Source organism: Panthera uncia (genome assembly GCF_023721935.1).
Source record: "Panthera uncia isolate 11264 chromosome B2 unlocalized genomic scaffold, Puncia_PCG_1.0 HiC_scaffold_24, whole genome shotgun sequence".
Classification (NCBI taxonomy): Eukaryota; Metazoa; Chordata; class Mammalia; order Carnivora; family Felidae; genus Panthera; species Panthera uncia.
Genome location: NW_026057580.1, coordinates 118,592,828 through 118,609,930, shown reverse-complemented (window position 1 = coordinate 118,609,930; position 17,103 = coordinate 118,592,828). Strand labels below are relative to the sequence as shown.

At 60.6% G+C, this 17,103-nt stretch overlaps 1 protein-coding gene and 1 long non-coding RNA gene across 2 annotated transcripts in view; one reads left to right on the top strand and one right to left on the bottom strand.

Annotated features, from left to right (window-relative positions):
- Positions 1-433: 433 nt before the first annotated feature.
- Positions 434-17,103, top strand: part of THBS2 (thrombospondin 2) — a 20,569-nt gene continuing 3,899 nt past the window's right edge. Inside the window, exons 1-16 of the mRNA XM_049654610.1 lie at positions 434-1,595; positions 3,220-3,776; positions 4,933-5,017; positions 7,472-7,668; positions 8,698-8,838; positions 9,374-9,470; positions 9,925-10,095; positions 10,235-10,411; positions 11,086-11,259; positions 11,944-12,071; positions 12,142-12,294; positions 12,746-12,964; positions 13,882-13,989; positions 14,583-14,742; positions 15,989-16,107; positions 16,662-16,896. Coding sequence (XP_049510567.1) covers positions 1,544-1,595; positions 3,220-3,776; positions 4,933-5,017; positions 7,472-7,668; positions 8,698-8,838; positions 9,374-9,470; positions 9,925-10,095; positions 10,235-10,411; positions 11,086-11,259; positions 11,944-12,071; positions 12,142-12,294; positions 12,746-12,964; positions 13,882-13,989; positions 14,583-14,742; positions 15,989-16,107; positions 16,662-16,896 — 2,773 coding nt within the window. The 5' untranslated portion in view covers positions 434-1,543. The remainder of the gene's footprint in view (positions 1,596-3,219; positions 3,777-4,932; positions 5,018-7,471; positions 7,669-8,697; positions 8,839-9,373; positions 9,471-9,924; positions 10,096-10,234; positions 10,412-11,085; positions 11,260-11,943; positions 12,072-12,141; positions 12,295-12,745; positions 12,965-13,881; positions 13,990-14,582; positions 14,743-15,988; positions 16,108-16,661; positions 16,897-17,103) is intronic.
- Positions 10,089-16,000, bottom strand: LOC125939068 (uncharacterized). The gene is made up of 5 exons (XR_007462928.1): positions 15,421-16,000; positions 14,340-14,620; positions 11,135-11,346; positions 10,831-10,894; positions 10,089-10,289 (listed from the first exon to the last, which is right to left on the bottom strand). It is a non-coding gene; the product is annotated as an uncharacterized LOC125939068 (long non-coding RNA).

The following is a 17,103-nucleotide window of genomic DNA, read 5'->3' as shown; positions in this document are numbered from 1 at the left end:
GCCCGGTTTGCCAGAGCCAGGCGTCCCCTCCGCGGGGACAGACGGCACGCATCTGGTCGAGGGGACACAGGGGAGGCGTTCCGGAGGCGCTGGCCCCGTTTCCTCCTAAAGCACGAACGCGGCGCTCACTGAGCGCCGCGTGTGGCTCCGAGCACCCGAGTGTTGACGCGTGTGGCTCAGTCCGTTGAGGAACCTATTAGCGGCACGGCTGCCCCCCGGAGAGCCGCGGGAAAAGCGGGCCAGGGGGACAGCCACGCGGCACGTTCAGCAGATGCCTCTGCGCCCACCGTGCCGCGTGAGCCTCTACAGTGTTAACTCGCCGAACTCATTTCTCACGGTGACCTTGTCTGGCACGGGATTTACACAACTATTCCTCATTCTGCAGGTGAGGAAACTGAGGCAGGGAGGTTGGGCCGCGAGGGCTTGCCCGCCGGGGCCGGCCGCTCGCCGGGGCCACGTGAGAACAACGACGCCCCGACTTGTTTGCGAGGAGGTTGTGAGCGGCGGGAGCCGGACTCCGGAGGGATCCCAGGGGCCTGCAGAGTGGCCTCTTCTCCTGGGGAACATTCCTCCAGCCCAGGAGGATGACTGTTTCCAGTTTACCAGATGCTTCTGGGGGGCGGGGGGGCACTCCTTAGGATTTCCGCGACCCCGAGGCGCTAACGAGCTTTGCCGTCGTCTGAGAGCCGGGCCGGGGTCTCGGTTTGGCTTTGATTCAGAGCCGGATGCCGCCCACCGCTGGGAGGGAGCTCCGTGCCCCGCGCGCCCCTGCGAGATGCTGGCACGGGAGCCCCGAGGCGGGGCAGGGGTTAACGGCGGAGCGGGCTTCCGTCCAGGTCTCCTGACTCCCGGCCCGGCGTCTGCTGGCCTGAACCATGCCAACTGAAAATCCTCAAGAATGGAAAAACAGGCCCGCAGGAAAATAGAACAGCCGAGTAAAAGCGATTGCTAAGTAGAATGCTATGTTTTCCTGTGGTTGGGACACACCGAGTTCAGTTTATTTCTCCTGCGTACAGTTAAGGTTTATTCTAAGTTAGGCCTGACTTTTTTCTTCTTGGCCATCTGCTCAACGGTGCCTTCGTAGATTATTGTCTCGATGGTGCCGGAATTTTTCTAAACTCACACTCCCTGGGTTTCAGGCCTGGCCACGCTCACCAGCGGCCTTGCTCTGGGCCAGCGCTTAACTTTTCCGGTCCTTCACTTACCCGTCCGCAAAATGGGGATGATAACAATAGTATTTGCCTCTCGGGTCGTCGTGAGATCAGACAATATGAATATTGGGAATGTGATCAGCGCCCTGCTTTGCCAACAAACGCTCGTCCAGTGATAGGAGCTCGAGTCGGAAGAGCCCCACTTGAAAGGCCCGTTTCTTACCCGGCTTTTACTTCCCACAAATGCACTTACTGCTGGTTTCGAGGCACAAACCGCGTAAACGTTCGTGTGGGTGAAGACTGCGGTCGACACTGGAAATCACTGCCGTGCGTGTTGTGCGCCCGCGTAACCAGGGCCTGGCTTGTCCGCAGGGTTCCTCCGCCGAAGCAGGATGCTCTGGGATCTGGTCCTGCTCGCCCTCTGGGCTGCGTCCGGCGCGCGAGGTGAGTGTGGACAGTGGCTCTGCTTGTCGGGGCCGCTCGCGCCCCCGCAGGTAAGGCTGTGGCTGAGGTTCCTACCAGGGTAGAACATTCAGAACTTCCTTTTAAATAAATATTTACTCACTTCTGAGTCCACGTAAGAGGAAATTATTCCTTATTTTTAAATCTTTGCTTAAGTTTGTTACTTAATTAATTAACTTAGAGAGTGCATGTGCATGAGTGGGGGGGGAGGAGCAGAGAGAGAGGGAGAGAGAATCCCAGGCAGGCTCTGCACTGACAGAATGGAGCCTGACGCAGGGCTCGATCTCACGAACCACGAGGTCACAAGCCGAGCCCAAATCAAGAGTCAGGCACTCAAATGACTGAGCCACTCAGGTGCCCCAGTAGGAAATTCTCTCTTTTTGGAAAATCTAGGTATTAGAGAAACACACTCTTTCGTCTGGTGACACAACACTGGCCATGCACAGTCAGCTTTTATATTTTTACACGCTGAGTTTCTAACACTGGAAGGGCCTGGTGTTCTATAACTTCTTTTCTTCCTACTTTTTTTCCTACTTGAAAATGCAACATCAGTGTTTTTCCGTGTGCTTATTTTCACACAACATGGCCTTTAATGACTGGATAATATTCCATCCAAAGGTAGATCGTGCTGTTGTTTAGACCAGTCTCCAGGTACAGCATTACTCCAGCGTCGCCAGTGTAAGTGACGCCACAGGGAACCCAGCTGTGACTACGTCTCTCCCGGTATTTGAGATTATATCCTCAGGACAGGTTCCAAAAGGAACGTTGCTGAGTCAGAGCTGTTAACTCTTTAAGCATTTTGGCGGATTGCCCAGCGGCTCTGCCAAGGTGGTGGCCGGCTGACACCTCTGTAAGCAGCTCTGAAGCTCGTGCTTTGATTCGCCGCACAGGGGATGAAAAGCCATGCTTCGTTTAAACTTCCTGCTCAGTGAATCGCGTTGAATCGTCTACCCTGTTACATTTTGGGAAGGTCCGGTCATCCAGATGGTGACTTAAAGCCCTTTACTCGCAGGCCTGAGACTCCCGCTGTCTCAGAGCCTTCCCCGGGGTGCTCGGCGGGGTTGCGGATAAACTTCCGCAAATGGAGACACCAGCGTAACTTGTGGGAGTCAGGTGGTCTCCATAAGAGAGCGACGGAGAGAGCGTGGATAGCAAGGACAAAGACGCATTTCTTCTGCAGGAATTTTTTCTGGGCAATCAAATGGTAGAAGCAGGGCTGCGCCTAAGCCTCAGATCTGGGTGGGAGAGCAGCAGAGAGCCCGGTGCGGGACGGGTTCCGGAAGGTGCCCCAGGGCCCAAATCAGGGCAGCGCTGCGTCCCCCCAGGAGGCCTGGCTGCGGAGTGCGGGCTGATCGGGACACAGCCTTCTGGCGCCGGCTCGCTCCCGAACGGGCCCGGACGAGCAGCACGAGCAGCAGCTGCCTCCGGGGCCCCACTGTGGGTAGCGGCCCGGGGACAGAGAGGGTGACGGTGCCGCATAAGAGCTGCCATCAGCACCCAGCGGAAAGGGGACACCCCCTGGGATCAGGGTCTGCTGCCCCGTGTGTAAAAAGGCCCCTCCGGGTTCGTGCCCGCGGTAACCTCCCTGCTCTGTCCCCACGGGCAGCTGGTGACCAGGACGAGGACACCGCCTTCAACCTTTTCAGCATCAGCAACATAAACCGGAAGACCATTGGGGCCAAGCAGTTCCGGGGGCCTGACCCCAACGTGCCAGCGTATCGTTTTGTCCGCTTTGACTACATCCCACCCGTGAGCGCAGATTACCTCAGCAAGATCGCCAAGATCGTGAGGCAGAAAGAGGGCTTCTTTCTCACGGCCAGCCTGAAGCAGGACCCCAAGTCCCGGGGCACGCTCCTGGCTCTGGAGGGCCCCGGCGCCTCCCAGAGGCAGTTCGAGATCGTGTCCAACGGCCCGGCCGACACGCTGGACCTCACCTACTGGATAGACGGCGCTCAGCACGTTATCTCCCTGGAGGACGTGGGCCTGGCTGACTCCCAGTGGAAGAACATCACCGTGCAGGTGACGGGGGAGACCTACAGCTTGTACGTGGGCTGCGACCTGATCGACAGTTTCACGCTGGACGAGCCTTTCTACGAGCGGCTGCGGACAGAAAAGAGCAGGATGTATGTGGCCAAAGGCTCTGCTCGAGACAATCACTTCCGGGTACGTACAGCAGGGTCGCGGCCGCGGCACGAGGCACGGGGACGGGCTCTGCTGGGGGCTGAGCGGCGAGGGCATCTCTTAACGTGATGCCGTGTTGGAAGAGGTCAGGCCCGGGAGACACGCACCACGCAGACATACGTGGGCTCCCGCCACGTGCAGGCACACACACACACGCGCGTGCACACAAACGCACCCACATGGATACACACGCCCACACCCAATCACACGCATGTGCACACACCCACCCACCCAATGGCACCCATGTGCACACACTGTACATGTGCACACACACCCACACAGACAACACCACACACGTGCACACGCACACACAGAGCACACGCAGAGGTGCACGCACTGACACACCCAATCACACACATGTGTGCACGAACACCGTACTCATGCACATGTGTGCACACTCACACTCACATGGACAACACACGCACACACACACACACACACACATGCACGCACAGATAACACCCCCCTTTCTAAACCACAAATAAGCAGGGCACGTGGTCCCGGTGTGCTTTTTACCTGGGCAAACGGCCGTCGTTTTTCCGGCCGAAGACGGATTTGATGGCCAAGGAGTCGGCCCCCTTGGAATGTTCTGGTAATCTCCAGACTCCCCGTTTAGCACTGAGAGGCGAGGAGAGCAGAGTAAGAGCCATGCTTTTTCAGGAGAGGGCTGTTGGTTTATGAGGGAAAAATTCCATGTTCATCTTAAAATATGTTCATGTTAAAATAGTTTTTGGAAGATCTTTCTAAAACCACACGGGTTTAGAACCTACAGCGCAGTGTTGGCACGTTATCGTGTGTCTTCTGGGGAAACGATCGTGCGTTTAAATTCAGTTGAGCCCGAGGCTGGCGTCCTTACCCGGTTGTTGAACTGACTTCTGGTGGCCGTCAGGAAGCCCCCGTGGCCCTGCCGTGGGAGCACAGACGCTCACCTTTGAGACCGAGTGTCCACGTCCGGGACCGCGTGCCCTTCCGAGCCCGTCAGCCAGACACCAGACTGACCCACGATAAAGAGAGTTCCAGCCTGCTGCGTGTAGCAGCACAGGAATAAGATGACATCTTGTGTTTTTAAAACGTCGTTTAGCTTGGCATCGTTTGATGTGTATCTGTTGCTCTATTTGTCTCCTCACGTGCATTCCAGGGTTTGCTGCAGAACATCTACTTAGTGTTCGAAAACTCAGTGGAAGATGTTCTAAGCAAGAAAGGTTGTCAGCAAAGTCAGGGAGGTAGGTGTGTTTTGAACAGTGTATTTCACATCTCATTTCTCGTCTCGGATGGATTTCTGCTGCGACGGGAGCGTGTATGCGCACGTGTGTGAGTGCGTGTATCCGCGCGTGGGTGAGTGCGCCTGTACATGCATTTGCGTGCCCGTGTGTGTGTGTGTGTGTGTGTGTGTGCATGTGTATTGGGGGGCTAGTGGGGATTTAAGAAAAAATATTGTAATAAAGTGCCGTTATTGTCTCTGAAGGAGTTAGCTGGTCAACTCGGACATGTTGACATCTGAAAATGATAAACTGCTTGAAACAGTAATTTCGAACATATTTTAATAATACAAAATAATCAATTTCATAAACCAAAAGACCAATCTCTGCATTTTAACATGATTACACGAAAATTTTCCTGTCTGTTAATGGGTGACGATCATCTCTCTGGGTAACAGCATGGGTATCTGTCGGCTACGTTGATGGAGGTTTTCTTCACTCTTCACGGCTATTGACACAGCCCTATTCTGGAAACATTTTCGCTGCCTGAACCATTGACAGATAATCCTGCATCGAATGCTAATCGCAGTTTGAATTTACCTCCAGCCATAATTGCCTACATTTTCTTGAGCATTTAATTTATGAAGTTCACTCTGCTGGGCTCTTTAAACTCAGTGTGTCACTGAATCTTCAAAACACCTTAGAGACAGGCTCGTTCACTTTACCATAAAGAAACAGAGGCTCCGGGGGTCCCACCGCTGCCGTGTGTGACCACCTGTGTGCCCACCTGGGCCGAGAGTCTCCCAATATGGTTCACGTTGTGATTTATTTGCACCGAGGCCCCTTCCTCATGTCAACTGTAAATTATGACAAAGATAAATCGTTTTCTCATGATCAGCGTGTCAGGAATACATAGGATGTGATGTCCGTAACGCACAGGTGCGGCTCAGGGACCCGCACCCCCCCTGGAGCTGGGAGCTGTCACTCCCCCATCTTAGGCGTGGGGATGCCCGCTCTGTCCCTCGGCCTGCATCTGGCTGGCGGCTGAGGGTCCCCCACGGAGGCCTCATCTTTGTCTGAGGCTATCCCCTGTCCTTCTGTCCTGTCCCCTGTCCCTCTGCCCTGTCCTCTGTCCCTCTGCAGATCTTCCTCACTCACTCAGTGGAAATTCAGGGCAGGTGAGGATTAGAACAGCGCGTTTTGGCCGGACTGTGGCGTGAAGGGACATTTATAATGGCTCCTGTGACCGGCCCCTCGTTTGCCGCAGCCACTGCGACTCAGACCTCACCCCGTGTCTGCAGCTTGGCTAACGTGCAAACTATTGGCCCCTGTGATTTTAGCCGCTGACTTTCTCGGGGGAGGAAGTGGTCATTAAAAAGCAAAAGTTTCAGGAAGGGCTAAGATAGTGAACAGACGTATGACACTAACCCCTCCGGGAAGGCTCAACAACACGGAGGCAGAGAGCGGCTCTCGGGACCCTGACGGACAGACTGTGCTTGTGTTTACGTAAAAGCTGAGCGTCATGCCTGGTGGTCTGCTCTGTGGGCAGGGGGGGAAGGGCGCCCCGGTCCCGGTCCCAGCTCTGCCCCCGGGCGACCCTGCCAGGCCTTTCATCAGGGGGAGTAGACGCCCTGACTGTGTGTTGTCTTGTCCTGCTCAGGTCTGTCTGAAATCAGGCCCCGGGGCACATCTGTGGGTGCGGGACCGTTTCCCATCTGATACCTATGGTCAGTGACTGATGCGTTTATGTCCATGTGGTCTGTGCCCTTTTCCATGCAGTAAGCCAGGGGAACTCCCGAGGTCAGAGTGATTGCGGCAAGGATTCATGACCAAGTAGTAAGTCCCCAGCAGTAGTCCTGGCAGATCTGTAGCTTCCAGAAGGTGTAACTCAGTAGTGAGATGCTGAGAGAAACAGGGCATTTCACTCCTGTGACAGTGACTGGAGGGTTGGGGGCATGGCTGGGCCGGCCCGGCTCCCTCGGGGGATGACGCCTGTCTCCGGACCGGCCCAAGTAGTTTGCTGTTTGTGTCCTGGCCACGTACGTCCCATGCGAGAGCCCCAGGGGGTTTGTGCGGTTTCAGGGGCAGCGAGGGGGAGTCCCCAAGGTCGTGCTTCTGAGGGCGTCTGCCCTTCCCTCCAGAGGACACGGGAATGAGGGAGAGGCAGGTGAGGTTTGGTGGACACTTCTTGGCGTGAAGACCGCCGGCTGCATCCATCTTGATGCGGAGCAAATGGCCAAAACAAAGGGTGTTTGGATAGAGAACAGGGTGAGCGAGGAGCTGCGGGGACACGTGCTGGGGAGCAGGCTCCGGGGCACAGGGACGGCTGTCAGCAAAGGAGGTGGTCACCTCTCCTCTGCCTGAGCCACATGTGGGTGCAGAGCCCCAGCCCCAGTGTTTCGCTCTTTCGTTCCGTCCCAAGCCCACATCTGCGCGGCCGCTCTCCCCCGTGCTCACTGCACCCACTGCTTCCCGCAGCCGAAGCCAACGCCATCAGCGAGAACACGGAGACACTGCACCTGAGCCCTCAGGTGGCCACGGAGTACGCGGGCCCAGGCGCGCACAGGAGGCCGGAGGTGTGCGAACGCTCCTGCGAGGAACTGGGCACGATGATCACCGAGCTGTCGGGGCTGCACGTCATCGTGAACCAGCTTCACGAGAACCTGCGGAAAGTGGTGGGTGCCTGGCGGCTGCTTCCTGCCACACAGGCGCGACCTCACCCACAAGCCCCCTCTGATGCACTGACAAGGCGCTTGGCCCAAGCGCAGGGCAGTGGAGGGCAGGCGGGCGGGCAGAGGACCCTGAACGACAGATACCTGTGGCTCCACGTCCTCCAGGATGGCTCTTACCCGGGGGACGCTCGTGTCCCCGAGCCTGAACAGGATGGGTGTGGGAGGACTGGCCGCAGGTCCGGGACGTAAGGGGACGTCAGAAGGAAAACACCGTCTTGGGTCCCTTCAGGTTTAGAAAAGGGCACTGATGGGAGCCATGTTCTTGTAGCTGCGTGACCCGAGACAGGCCCTCAGCTGGGCCCAGGGGACGGGAACACATGGTGCCTAACAGAAGTGACAGGGGCAGCGGGGAAGAGTGGCCGGGAAGGTCTGCGGGTCTGGGGTCGCCTCACGCCCTGGTGGCGTCGCACAGCCGCTCGGCGGGCAGCCGTCCCCACCCTCTGCTCCACGTCAAGGGGCTGGGGATGGGGTGGGACCCGATCACCCCCACTCCGTGGGCGGTCGGGAGAATGGGCACGGCCAGGACGCGCGGGTGGGGAAGCACCCGGAGGAGGCTGTGCCTCTTCCGGAACTTTCCAGCAGGTGTGTGCCCCTGGGGCAGGAATGGGGGCAAGAGTTCAAACAGTACCCCCGCCCGCACCCACTGCCTCCCTCTGAGCACCCACTGTGTGCAGGAGGAAGAGGTAGGGATTCAGAGGAGGGCGGGCAGACGCCGTGGGACGCGGCCACGTGAGTGGAGCACCCCTGGAGGGTGACAGGCGGTCGGCAGCCCGCTGGGATCGCTGGGACGTGACCCCGCGTGGCGAGGCCTCACGTGGCCCCAGCTCTCCTCCCGCAGAGCCGGCCGCACGGCAGTCAGTGCTACACGGGCCGGGGGCATCCTTCCCTGAGGGAGGAGCCTCCTCTCCCGTCTGTGAGCGCGATGAGGACGTTGCTTCCGCCCACACGTAAACGTTTCCCTCGATCTTCCAGTCCAACGACAACCAGGTCCTCTGGGAGCTCATCGGCGGCCCGCCCAAGACCAGGAACATGTCCGCCTGCTGGCAGGACGGCCGCTTCTTCGCGGAAAATGAAACCTGGGTGGTGGACAGCTGCACCAAATGCACCTGCAAGGTGAGGGCCGGGGACACCTCTGCGCGGGGCAGGGAGGCGGGCTCCCTGGTCTCCCCTGCTGGCCGCAAACGCGCGCAGGTGCGCCGGGACAGCTGATACGAGGGCGGGCACGGGGCACTGACCGTAAGTAGGGCTCCAGCCCACCTCACCGCGTCGCACACGAGAGACAAGCTCCAGGAGGTGACCGGTCCGGCTGGTGTCTCCCGGGAGGCGGGAGGGGGCCGGGCGTGTGCAGCTTCAGGCTGCTCCTGGGGGCCTGGGGGTGCAGGTCACTGCCCACACAGAGGTCAGTGGGTAGCTTAGCCTCTTCCCCTCGGCGAACACACCCCGTTCTCACGATGGCGGCCTCGGGGGTCGGGCAGCGCCCGCCAGGTTGGTCCCCCGGCCTGCGGTGTGCAGAAGGCCCTCCTCTGTTTCCAGGGCCTGCGGCGTCGGGACGGGCACAGCCGCCCTCCGGGCCCTTGAGTCCCGCCCTTGCCCTGACGCCTGCTTTTGGAGACATAAGGGTCACACAGACACCTTTCTCTGCTTGCAGAAATTTAAAACCGTTTGCCACCAAATCACCTGCCCGCCGGCGACCTGTGCCAACCCGTCCTTCGTGGAGGGAGAATGCTGTCCTTCCTGCTTCCGCTGTTAGTGTGCGAGGAGCGGGGGGTTCCGTCTGCTTCGTCCGCCTCCTGCTTGTTTGCTGTCTTCCCGGTGACCCGCAGGCGGTGGAGGGGCTTAGCGGGATGGAGGGGAGGGATCAGGGCCACTTCACCCCGAGGCCGTCCACACCCACGACCTCGGAGTTCAGGGTCCTGTCGTGTCACCTGGCAAGGAGGGAGCAGTGCAGAGCGGGGACAGTAGGCCTCTTGGCTTCTGTCACTCTCCGTGGGCATCCCCACGTGCCCTCCGTCTTGCTGGGGAGAGCAGCTCTGAGTCCCGACCCAGGTGTGGGCGTCTGCCCCGCCGGGGACCCTGCTCATGGGAGGGGGCACACCTGCTCTCCCGAGCGCACGGACTCTGCCTCGTGGGCCACTTCACGGGCGGTCCGTCCGTGGCAGGGTGGGCAGAGGCCCGACAGGCCCTTGTGCTTCCCACCAGCGCTGGACGGCGAGGAGGGCTGGTCCCCGTGGGCGGAGTGGACCCAGTGCTCTGCCACCTGCGGGTCGGGCACCCAGCAGAGAGGGCGGTCGTGTGATGTCACCAGCAACACCTGCCTGGGGCCGTCCATCCAGACGCGGGCGTGCAGCCTGGGCAAGTGTGACCACCGAAGTGAGTGTCAGAGGCCACTCCTCGTCCGCAGGGCGGGGCCGGATCGCAGGGACGGGCTCTCCGGCTTGGGCGTGAGCAGACGCCTGGGACGGCCAGCCCCTGCCTCACCCTGATGTCTCTGTGTTCCTCTGTGTGTTAGTCCGGCAGGACGGGGGCTGGAGCCACTGGTCGCCGTGGTCTTCCTGCTCTGTGACCTGCGGCGTGGGCAACATCACTCGCATCCGGCTCTGCAACTCGCCCGTCCCCCAGATGGGGGGCAAGAATTGCAAGGGGAGTGGCCGGGAGACCAAAGGCTGCCAGGGCACCCCGTGTCCAAGTAAGTGGGGTGGAGGCGGGGGGTGGGCCCGCGCAGGACTGGGCAGAAGAGACGTGCTGTCCCCTGGCTGGCTCCTTGCCGGAGCTGGCCTGAGGGTACATCCTGATGGTGAACCAGCTCAGTTAAATTACTGCTAACTAAGGGACAAGTCAGCCTGACCCCTGGGCAGTGTGACACGTGCCTTTACCGGGGGATGGGTAGACAGCATGGAACAGGGGGTCTCGGGAGACGGCCCCCTGCAGCCTGCAGCCAGCTGGCCCCGGGCCCCGGGGTGCCAGGACCCTGTTCCGGAAGCCCCGTTCATGAAGTGCAGAGACAGCCAGGGAAAAGGGGAGTGCAGGGTGATCCTCTCGCTGCCAAGTTGTCCAGTAAGATGAACTTGAGCTTCATGGGACGTTTCAGATGCGAGCACCCCTCACCTGGCAGGTGTGCCTGTGTGGGCAGCTTTCCGCCTCTAGACCCCGGTCTGTGGGACTTCTCCCCCTGGGAGGGAAAACAAAGCCAGCTGAAACCTGTCGTCCGCATCACCCCCGAGCTCAGGTTCAGGAAAGGATGCTCTTTCCAGTTTCCCTCCCACGTCTGGAGACCCCGCTCCATCCCGGCTCTTTCCCTCCCACCGGGAGCCCCCGTGTAGGTCAGGCTCCGCGCTGACCCTCTGTGCTCTCTGCCCTCAGTCGACGGCCGGTGGAGCCCCTGGTCCCCGTGGTCAGCCTGCACGGTCACCTGTGCCGGAGGGATCCGGGAGCGGACGCGCGTCTGTAACAGCCCCGAGCCCCAGCACGGGGGCAAGGACTGCGTGGGGGACGTCCAAGAGCGTCAGATGTGCAATAAGAGGAGCTGTCCTGTAGGTGGGTGTGCGGGCGGGACACGAAAGCGCCTGTGTCCCTGTGGTCTGCACGCTTCAGCCCCTCTGAAGAAGCCACCGCGTTTTTATTCTGGTTAAAAACATAAAAATAGAAGACATAAAAAGTAGAAAAGTAGGAAATATAGAAGGGAGAGATTAGTTCTATGCTCATGAGGACAACTGCTTTTAACAGCCGTGCTCCTCCACGGTTTCGTGGAACATCCTGCGTGACGACAATCACGCACCAGCCCCCCATGCGCCTATGCGCCTGCAGCCTCTATCTTTACTATTTTTTTTTATGTTTATTTATTTTTGAGAGAGAGGGAGACAGAGTGTGCATCAGGGAGGGGCAGAGAGAGAGGGAGACACAGAATCCGAAGCGGGCTCCAGGCCCCGAGCTGTCGGCACAGAGCCCGACGCGGGGCTCGAACCCACGCACCGTGAGATCGTAACCTGAGCCGAAGTCGGACGCTTAACCGACCGAGCCACCCAGGCGCCCCTATCTTTTACTATTTAAAGATAAATTCTGGGAGGGCAAGCACGTTGCCAGCATATACCAAGTGACTCAGTTTCCCCTTACTGAACCCGGGTGCTGGACAGACGCCTCCCCGGGCGCAGATGATTGCGTCCCGGCGGCCTCCCGGGTGCGCCCGCCCGAGCCGACCCCGCTCTGTGTCGTCCTTCGCAGACGGCTGCTTGTCCAACCCGTGCTTCCCCGGTGCCGAGTGCAGCAGCTTTCCAGACGGCTCCTGGTCCTGCGGCGCCTGCCCCGTGGGCTTCCTGGGCAACGGCACACACTGTGAGGACCTGGACGAGGTGGGTGCCCGGCCCGGGGAAGGGGTGCCCGCGGAGCCGGGGTCGGTGCTCACCCCCGCTCATCCCGCAGTGTGCCGTGGTCACCGACGTCTGCTTCACCGTGGGCAGAGCCCAGCGCTGCATCAACACCAATCCCGGCTTCCACTGCCTGCCGTGCCCCCCTCGCTACAAAGGGACCCAGCCCTTTGGCGTCGGCCTGGAGGTGGCCAGGACGGAGAAGCAGGTGAGCAACCGACCGCTTGTGTTCTGGGAAAAGGCTGTAAATCAGTCGGGAAGACCCCAGAGCACTGGGGGGCAGTCAGAGAATACCAGGCGGCCTCCCTGGGCGAGGAGGCAAGGGGTGCTGACTCCTGGGAAGCAGGCGGAGGGCTGTCAGAGCCTGTCCGCCACCCTGACCGATCAGCCTGGCGGGGGCAGACCTGAACTTTCCCGCAGGGAGCCCGAGAGGACCGGCGTGACCACTGTATGCTGGCGACCCCGCACGGTCACCTGCGGGCTTGGACCTCAGGGTCGCTTCTGGAGAGCAGAGAGCACAGCTCCGAGGCTCCGGGTCCCTGCGGCACCCGGCGGGCGGGGCCCTGCACCCCTGCCCTTGTCCCGGAGCGTCGGCCTCAGACCCGCAGGTGAGGGGTGGGGTCTCGGTGCGTCCTAACCACGAGGCCGCCTTCCCGCAGGTGTGTGAGCCTGAGAACCCGTGCAAAGACAAGACTCACGCCTGCCACAAGCACGCGGAGTGCATCTACCTGGGACACTTCAGCGACCCCATGTACAAGTGTGAGTGCCAGACGGGCTACGCGGGAGACGGGCTCATCTGCGGGGAGGACTCGGACCTGGACGGCTGGCCCAACAAGAACCTGGTGTGCTCCACCAATGCCACCTACCACTGCATCAAGGTGAGCGCTGGCCTCCTGCCTCCCCCCTGCTTCCACCTCCTGCCTCCCCTCCCCCCTCTGCTCCCCCCGCCGCCCCCCCCCCCCCCACCTCCCACTGGCTCCAGGAAGTCCCATTCAGGGCCACTGTGGCCACTTGCAGACAATCTGTCGGTCTGAAGAGCTGGGGGTGCGAGGTGGTTCCCAGCTGCACCCCCGCCCCACCTGGGCTTCTGCTCTCAGTGAGGGAACTTGCCGGAGAAACTCAGGTTTCGCCCACGTTCGTGGGACTGGGGGAGCCGGGCCACCAACCCTTCGCTGGCTGCGGACAGGCCCCAGGAGCCGTGCCTCGATGGGACCTAGGTCCCTGTGGATCTGTCTGGAGGCCACCCTGGAACTTCTGAGACCCAAGGGTGAACACGACTGAAATACACGCTTCACCACCGCCACGCAGGTTTGAATTACAACTCGGCTCGTTGAAGCCAAGTGATTTTTCTAATCACGCCGGTCACGGGGGAGAGGATTTGGACTCTATGCCCTGGATTCTGAACAGAGGTCTGTGCTTGACTCCTGGCACCTGTTGGCTGAGGAGGGCGGAGGGCACGAATGTGCAGAATGGGACTCTGCCGTCGGGACGTGAGAGGTCTCCGGGGGTTCGGCCCTCCTCCGGGCTTCCAGAGCGGCAGCCCCTCCCTCTCCTTGGGTTTCTGCTCTCCCGTGGCCGCCGGGGTCCTGGGCACGGGGCACGAGCTTCCCCGGTCTGGAAGCACGGGCGGCGGTGCGGCGTCTCCAGGGCAGCCTTGAGGAGAAACACGCGTGTCCCTGGCCTCGCCCCCACTGAGGACAGCGCGTGACCCTGGCACCGTCAGCTCCGTACCCGAGGGTTTACCCTCCGCCCCCCCCGAGTGTTGTTATGACTCGTGTGTGCCCTCTGATTGCAGGACAACTGCCCCCTGCTGCCGAATTCCGGGCAAGAAGACTTTGACAAGGACGGCACCGGTGACGCCTGTGACGATGATGACGACAACGACGGCGTGGACGATGAGAAGGTGGGGGTGGCGGGGAGGAGAGCTTTGTCCCGGGGGCCCCGCACTCGGCGGGATCTGCGATCCTGCACACGCAGCCCAGCCCTGACAGGGCGCAGGCCGTGTGCAGCGTGCGGTGACCGGCCAGCGCGACTGGCCGTGGGCGTCTGCGTGCAGGGGACCGCCTGCCCTCCTGTGGGTGCCAGCTGGGGCGCCGCTGTCCCCACCATGAGCGATGTGCTTGCCTTTACTGAAACCTGCGGGGAAACTGTCCACCGGGTGACTTCACATTCACAGAAGGGACCGACTAGGCTGCCTGTCTCCGCACAGCCTCACCACACCCGCCTCTCCTGACCCACTAACCCCTCACTCACTCGCTCACGTGACGCTGGCAGACCTGTTCTCAGCGTGACGTATACGGTTATGTCGTCTCTGCCACGAAATCTCTCCATTTCAGCGGCAGACGCATAGATAATCAGAAAGTGGTTCGACGGCAGGAAAGCGCGGGGCCGAGGCCGACTGGCTCCGTGTGGGTCGTCTGATCCTCCCGGAGTGAGTGATGTGCAGCCCAGCGACGTCCTCGCGGTGTCCCAACCTCTTCCCTTGCCTTTCCGTAGGACAACTGCCAGCTTCTCTTCAACCCCCGCCAGTTCGACTATGACAAAGATGAAGTCGGGGACCGCTGTGACAACTGCCCGTATGTGCACAACCCGGCGCAGATCGACACGGACAACAACGGCGAGGGCGACGCGTGCTCCGTGGACATTGACGGAGACGGTCAGTTCTGCCCCTGCCGCGGACGCGTGTCTGCCACCTGGCGCTCCGTCCCGCGGGTGCCACACAGGCTCAGCCGCACCTGCAGACCGGTGCCAGGGTAAACGGTGCCTTAAGCTGTTCTCGCGGGAGCCCAGCCTCGCCAGGCCCGTCCTTCCCGGGGTCGCTGGCGGGGTCGCCAGCCTCAGGAACTCCCTTCGTGAAACCACGGATGTGGCATCTTCCTTCTGTGACCCAGGCCCCTAGTCTTGTGCCCTGTGTCCTTCACGCTTGTGTCCCCTGTTGGCACTTGTGACCGCGTCACCGTCAGAGGCCCAACCAAGTGTTCCGTCCTGTGTCCTCACCAAACCACACCGCAGGGAGGCGCGTCTGCAGCCCTGTCCCGGGTTTTTTCTGCCCACACCCTTACTTCCAGCTATTCACGGCACGGCCATGGCAAAGCACCCCGAGCGTCCCCGGCTGTCAGGAGCCTCGGACACCATCAGGCCACATTCAGCCGGAGAGGCCGGTGCCCCGGAAAGGAGCCCATCCGCCAGCGGCAGTGGTCGCCCGCCGCCCACCAGGCGTCTGCAGGCTGAGCCGACTCACGCCTCTCTGTGTCTCGGCAGCGGCTGGAGCGCGCGCCAGCCCTTCTTGGGGGTCTGTTCCCGCTGCCCCCTGCCCTGCTCCCTCGGGCCCCACCTGGCCCGGGCGAGAGGAGCCTCGGCCCGTCCCGCGCGCTCCTCTCGATGCAGCGATCGTGAGGGTTGGCTGTGCCATCGGACGGGGTTGCTGCTGCCGCTGTAAATTCAGGTTTCTCACGGCCCCAGTGTCCTGGGATCCACTATCCCCTTCCAGGGCTCTTGAAGTAAGGTATCGCACCTGCCAGCCTCTGCCGTGGGCACGCTCCTCCGCGTAGCATGTCCATGCTCAGTTCCTACGGGCTCGCGGCCTGTTTGTGGAATGGATCCGGGGGAAAGACTCGACACGGGGAGGTCAGAGGTGACACGTGTGAACACGGGTGACAGCTCCTTGCCATGCAGAATCACCCGGAAGCCTCCGAGAGTGGCTCTGTTTTAAACTAAGGCATCTTGGGCTTCAATGGGAAACCTGACATATGGTCTTTCACGATCTGATAATATTTACACTTTCCCGTATTCTTAGCTCCTTTTTTATGAAACCGAAGTTCGGCTGTAAGTTACTTAATGTGCCGGGAAAAGCTCTGTGCTCTTTCTAAGCTAGCACACTCATTTTCCCCGAACATCTGCAGACGTCTTCAACGAGCGGGACAATTGTCCCTACGTCTACAACACGGACCAGAGAGACACAGACGGGGATGGCGTGGGCGATCACTGCGACAACTGTCCCCTGGTGCACAACCCTGATCAGGTAATTGATTAGGTGACCGATGGGGGTGTGTGTGAGCAGAAGGGGGGGTCAGGGCACCTAATCGTTCATGGATATACGTGTCTTTGTGGCTTTCCATTAGTGCTGCCACGCAGGGACAGCGTGGGCTTTTCAATAATTTTAATTGAAAACTTATTGAGCAGGCTTCAATCTCGGTGGCCACGGCTGCGTTCGTGGGCCCTCCCTGTCTGAGGGGACCGGGCACCCGCCCTCTGCTATCTGCCTGTTTCCCTGACACAAACGTGGGGACTGGCTTCTCTTCCAGACTTGCCTCTGGAAGACACAGAAAGTAAGGTGTTGCTGTCGTCTGTGGGATACACTGTTGCAGATGACATCACAAAGGCGCTTGCTTCTCCCGCCTCTTCTTTCCGGGAAGCGAGTCCATGTAGCTGGGTCACACAGGGTGCTGCCCAAGTCGCAGACTCCACTGCTCGCCTGCAGCAGGGGGCGGCCCAGCCCCAAGGTCTGCGGCCACGACCAGCCTGGCGCCCGTCCACCCGGCAGGTGCTCAGCCCGTTCCCTGCCCTGTCCCCCAGACTGACGTGGACAACGACCTCGTGGGAGACCAGTGTGACAACAATGATGACATCGACGACGATGGCCACCAGAACAACCAAGACAACTGCCCCTACATCCCCAACGCCAACCAGGCCGACCACGACCACGACGGCCAGGGTGATGCCTGTGACTCAGACGATGACAATGACGGGGTCCCAGACGACAGGGACAATTGCCGGCTTGTCTCCAACCCTGGCCAGGAGGACTCCGATGGTAGGTGCTCCGCCCCCTCGGATGATCCGTGCCCCGCCCCCTCAGACGGTAGGTACCCTCTGAGGTACCGTGCCCCACCCCCTCGGGCGATCCATGCCCCCCCCCTTGGACGATCTGTGCCCCGCCCCCTCGGATGATCCGTGCCCCGCCCCATCAGATGGCAGGTGCCCCGCCTCCTCGGACAGTATGTGTCCCGCCCCCTCGGAC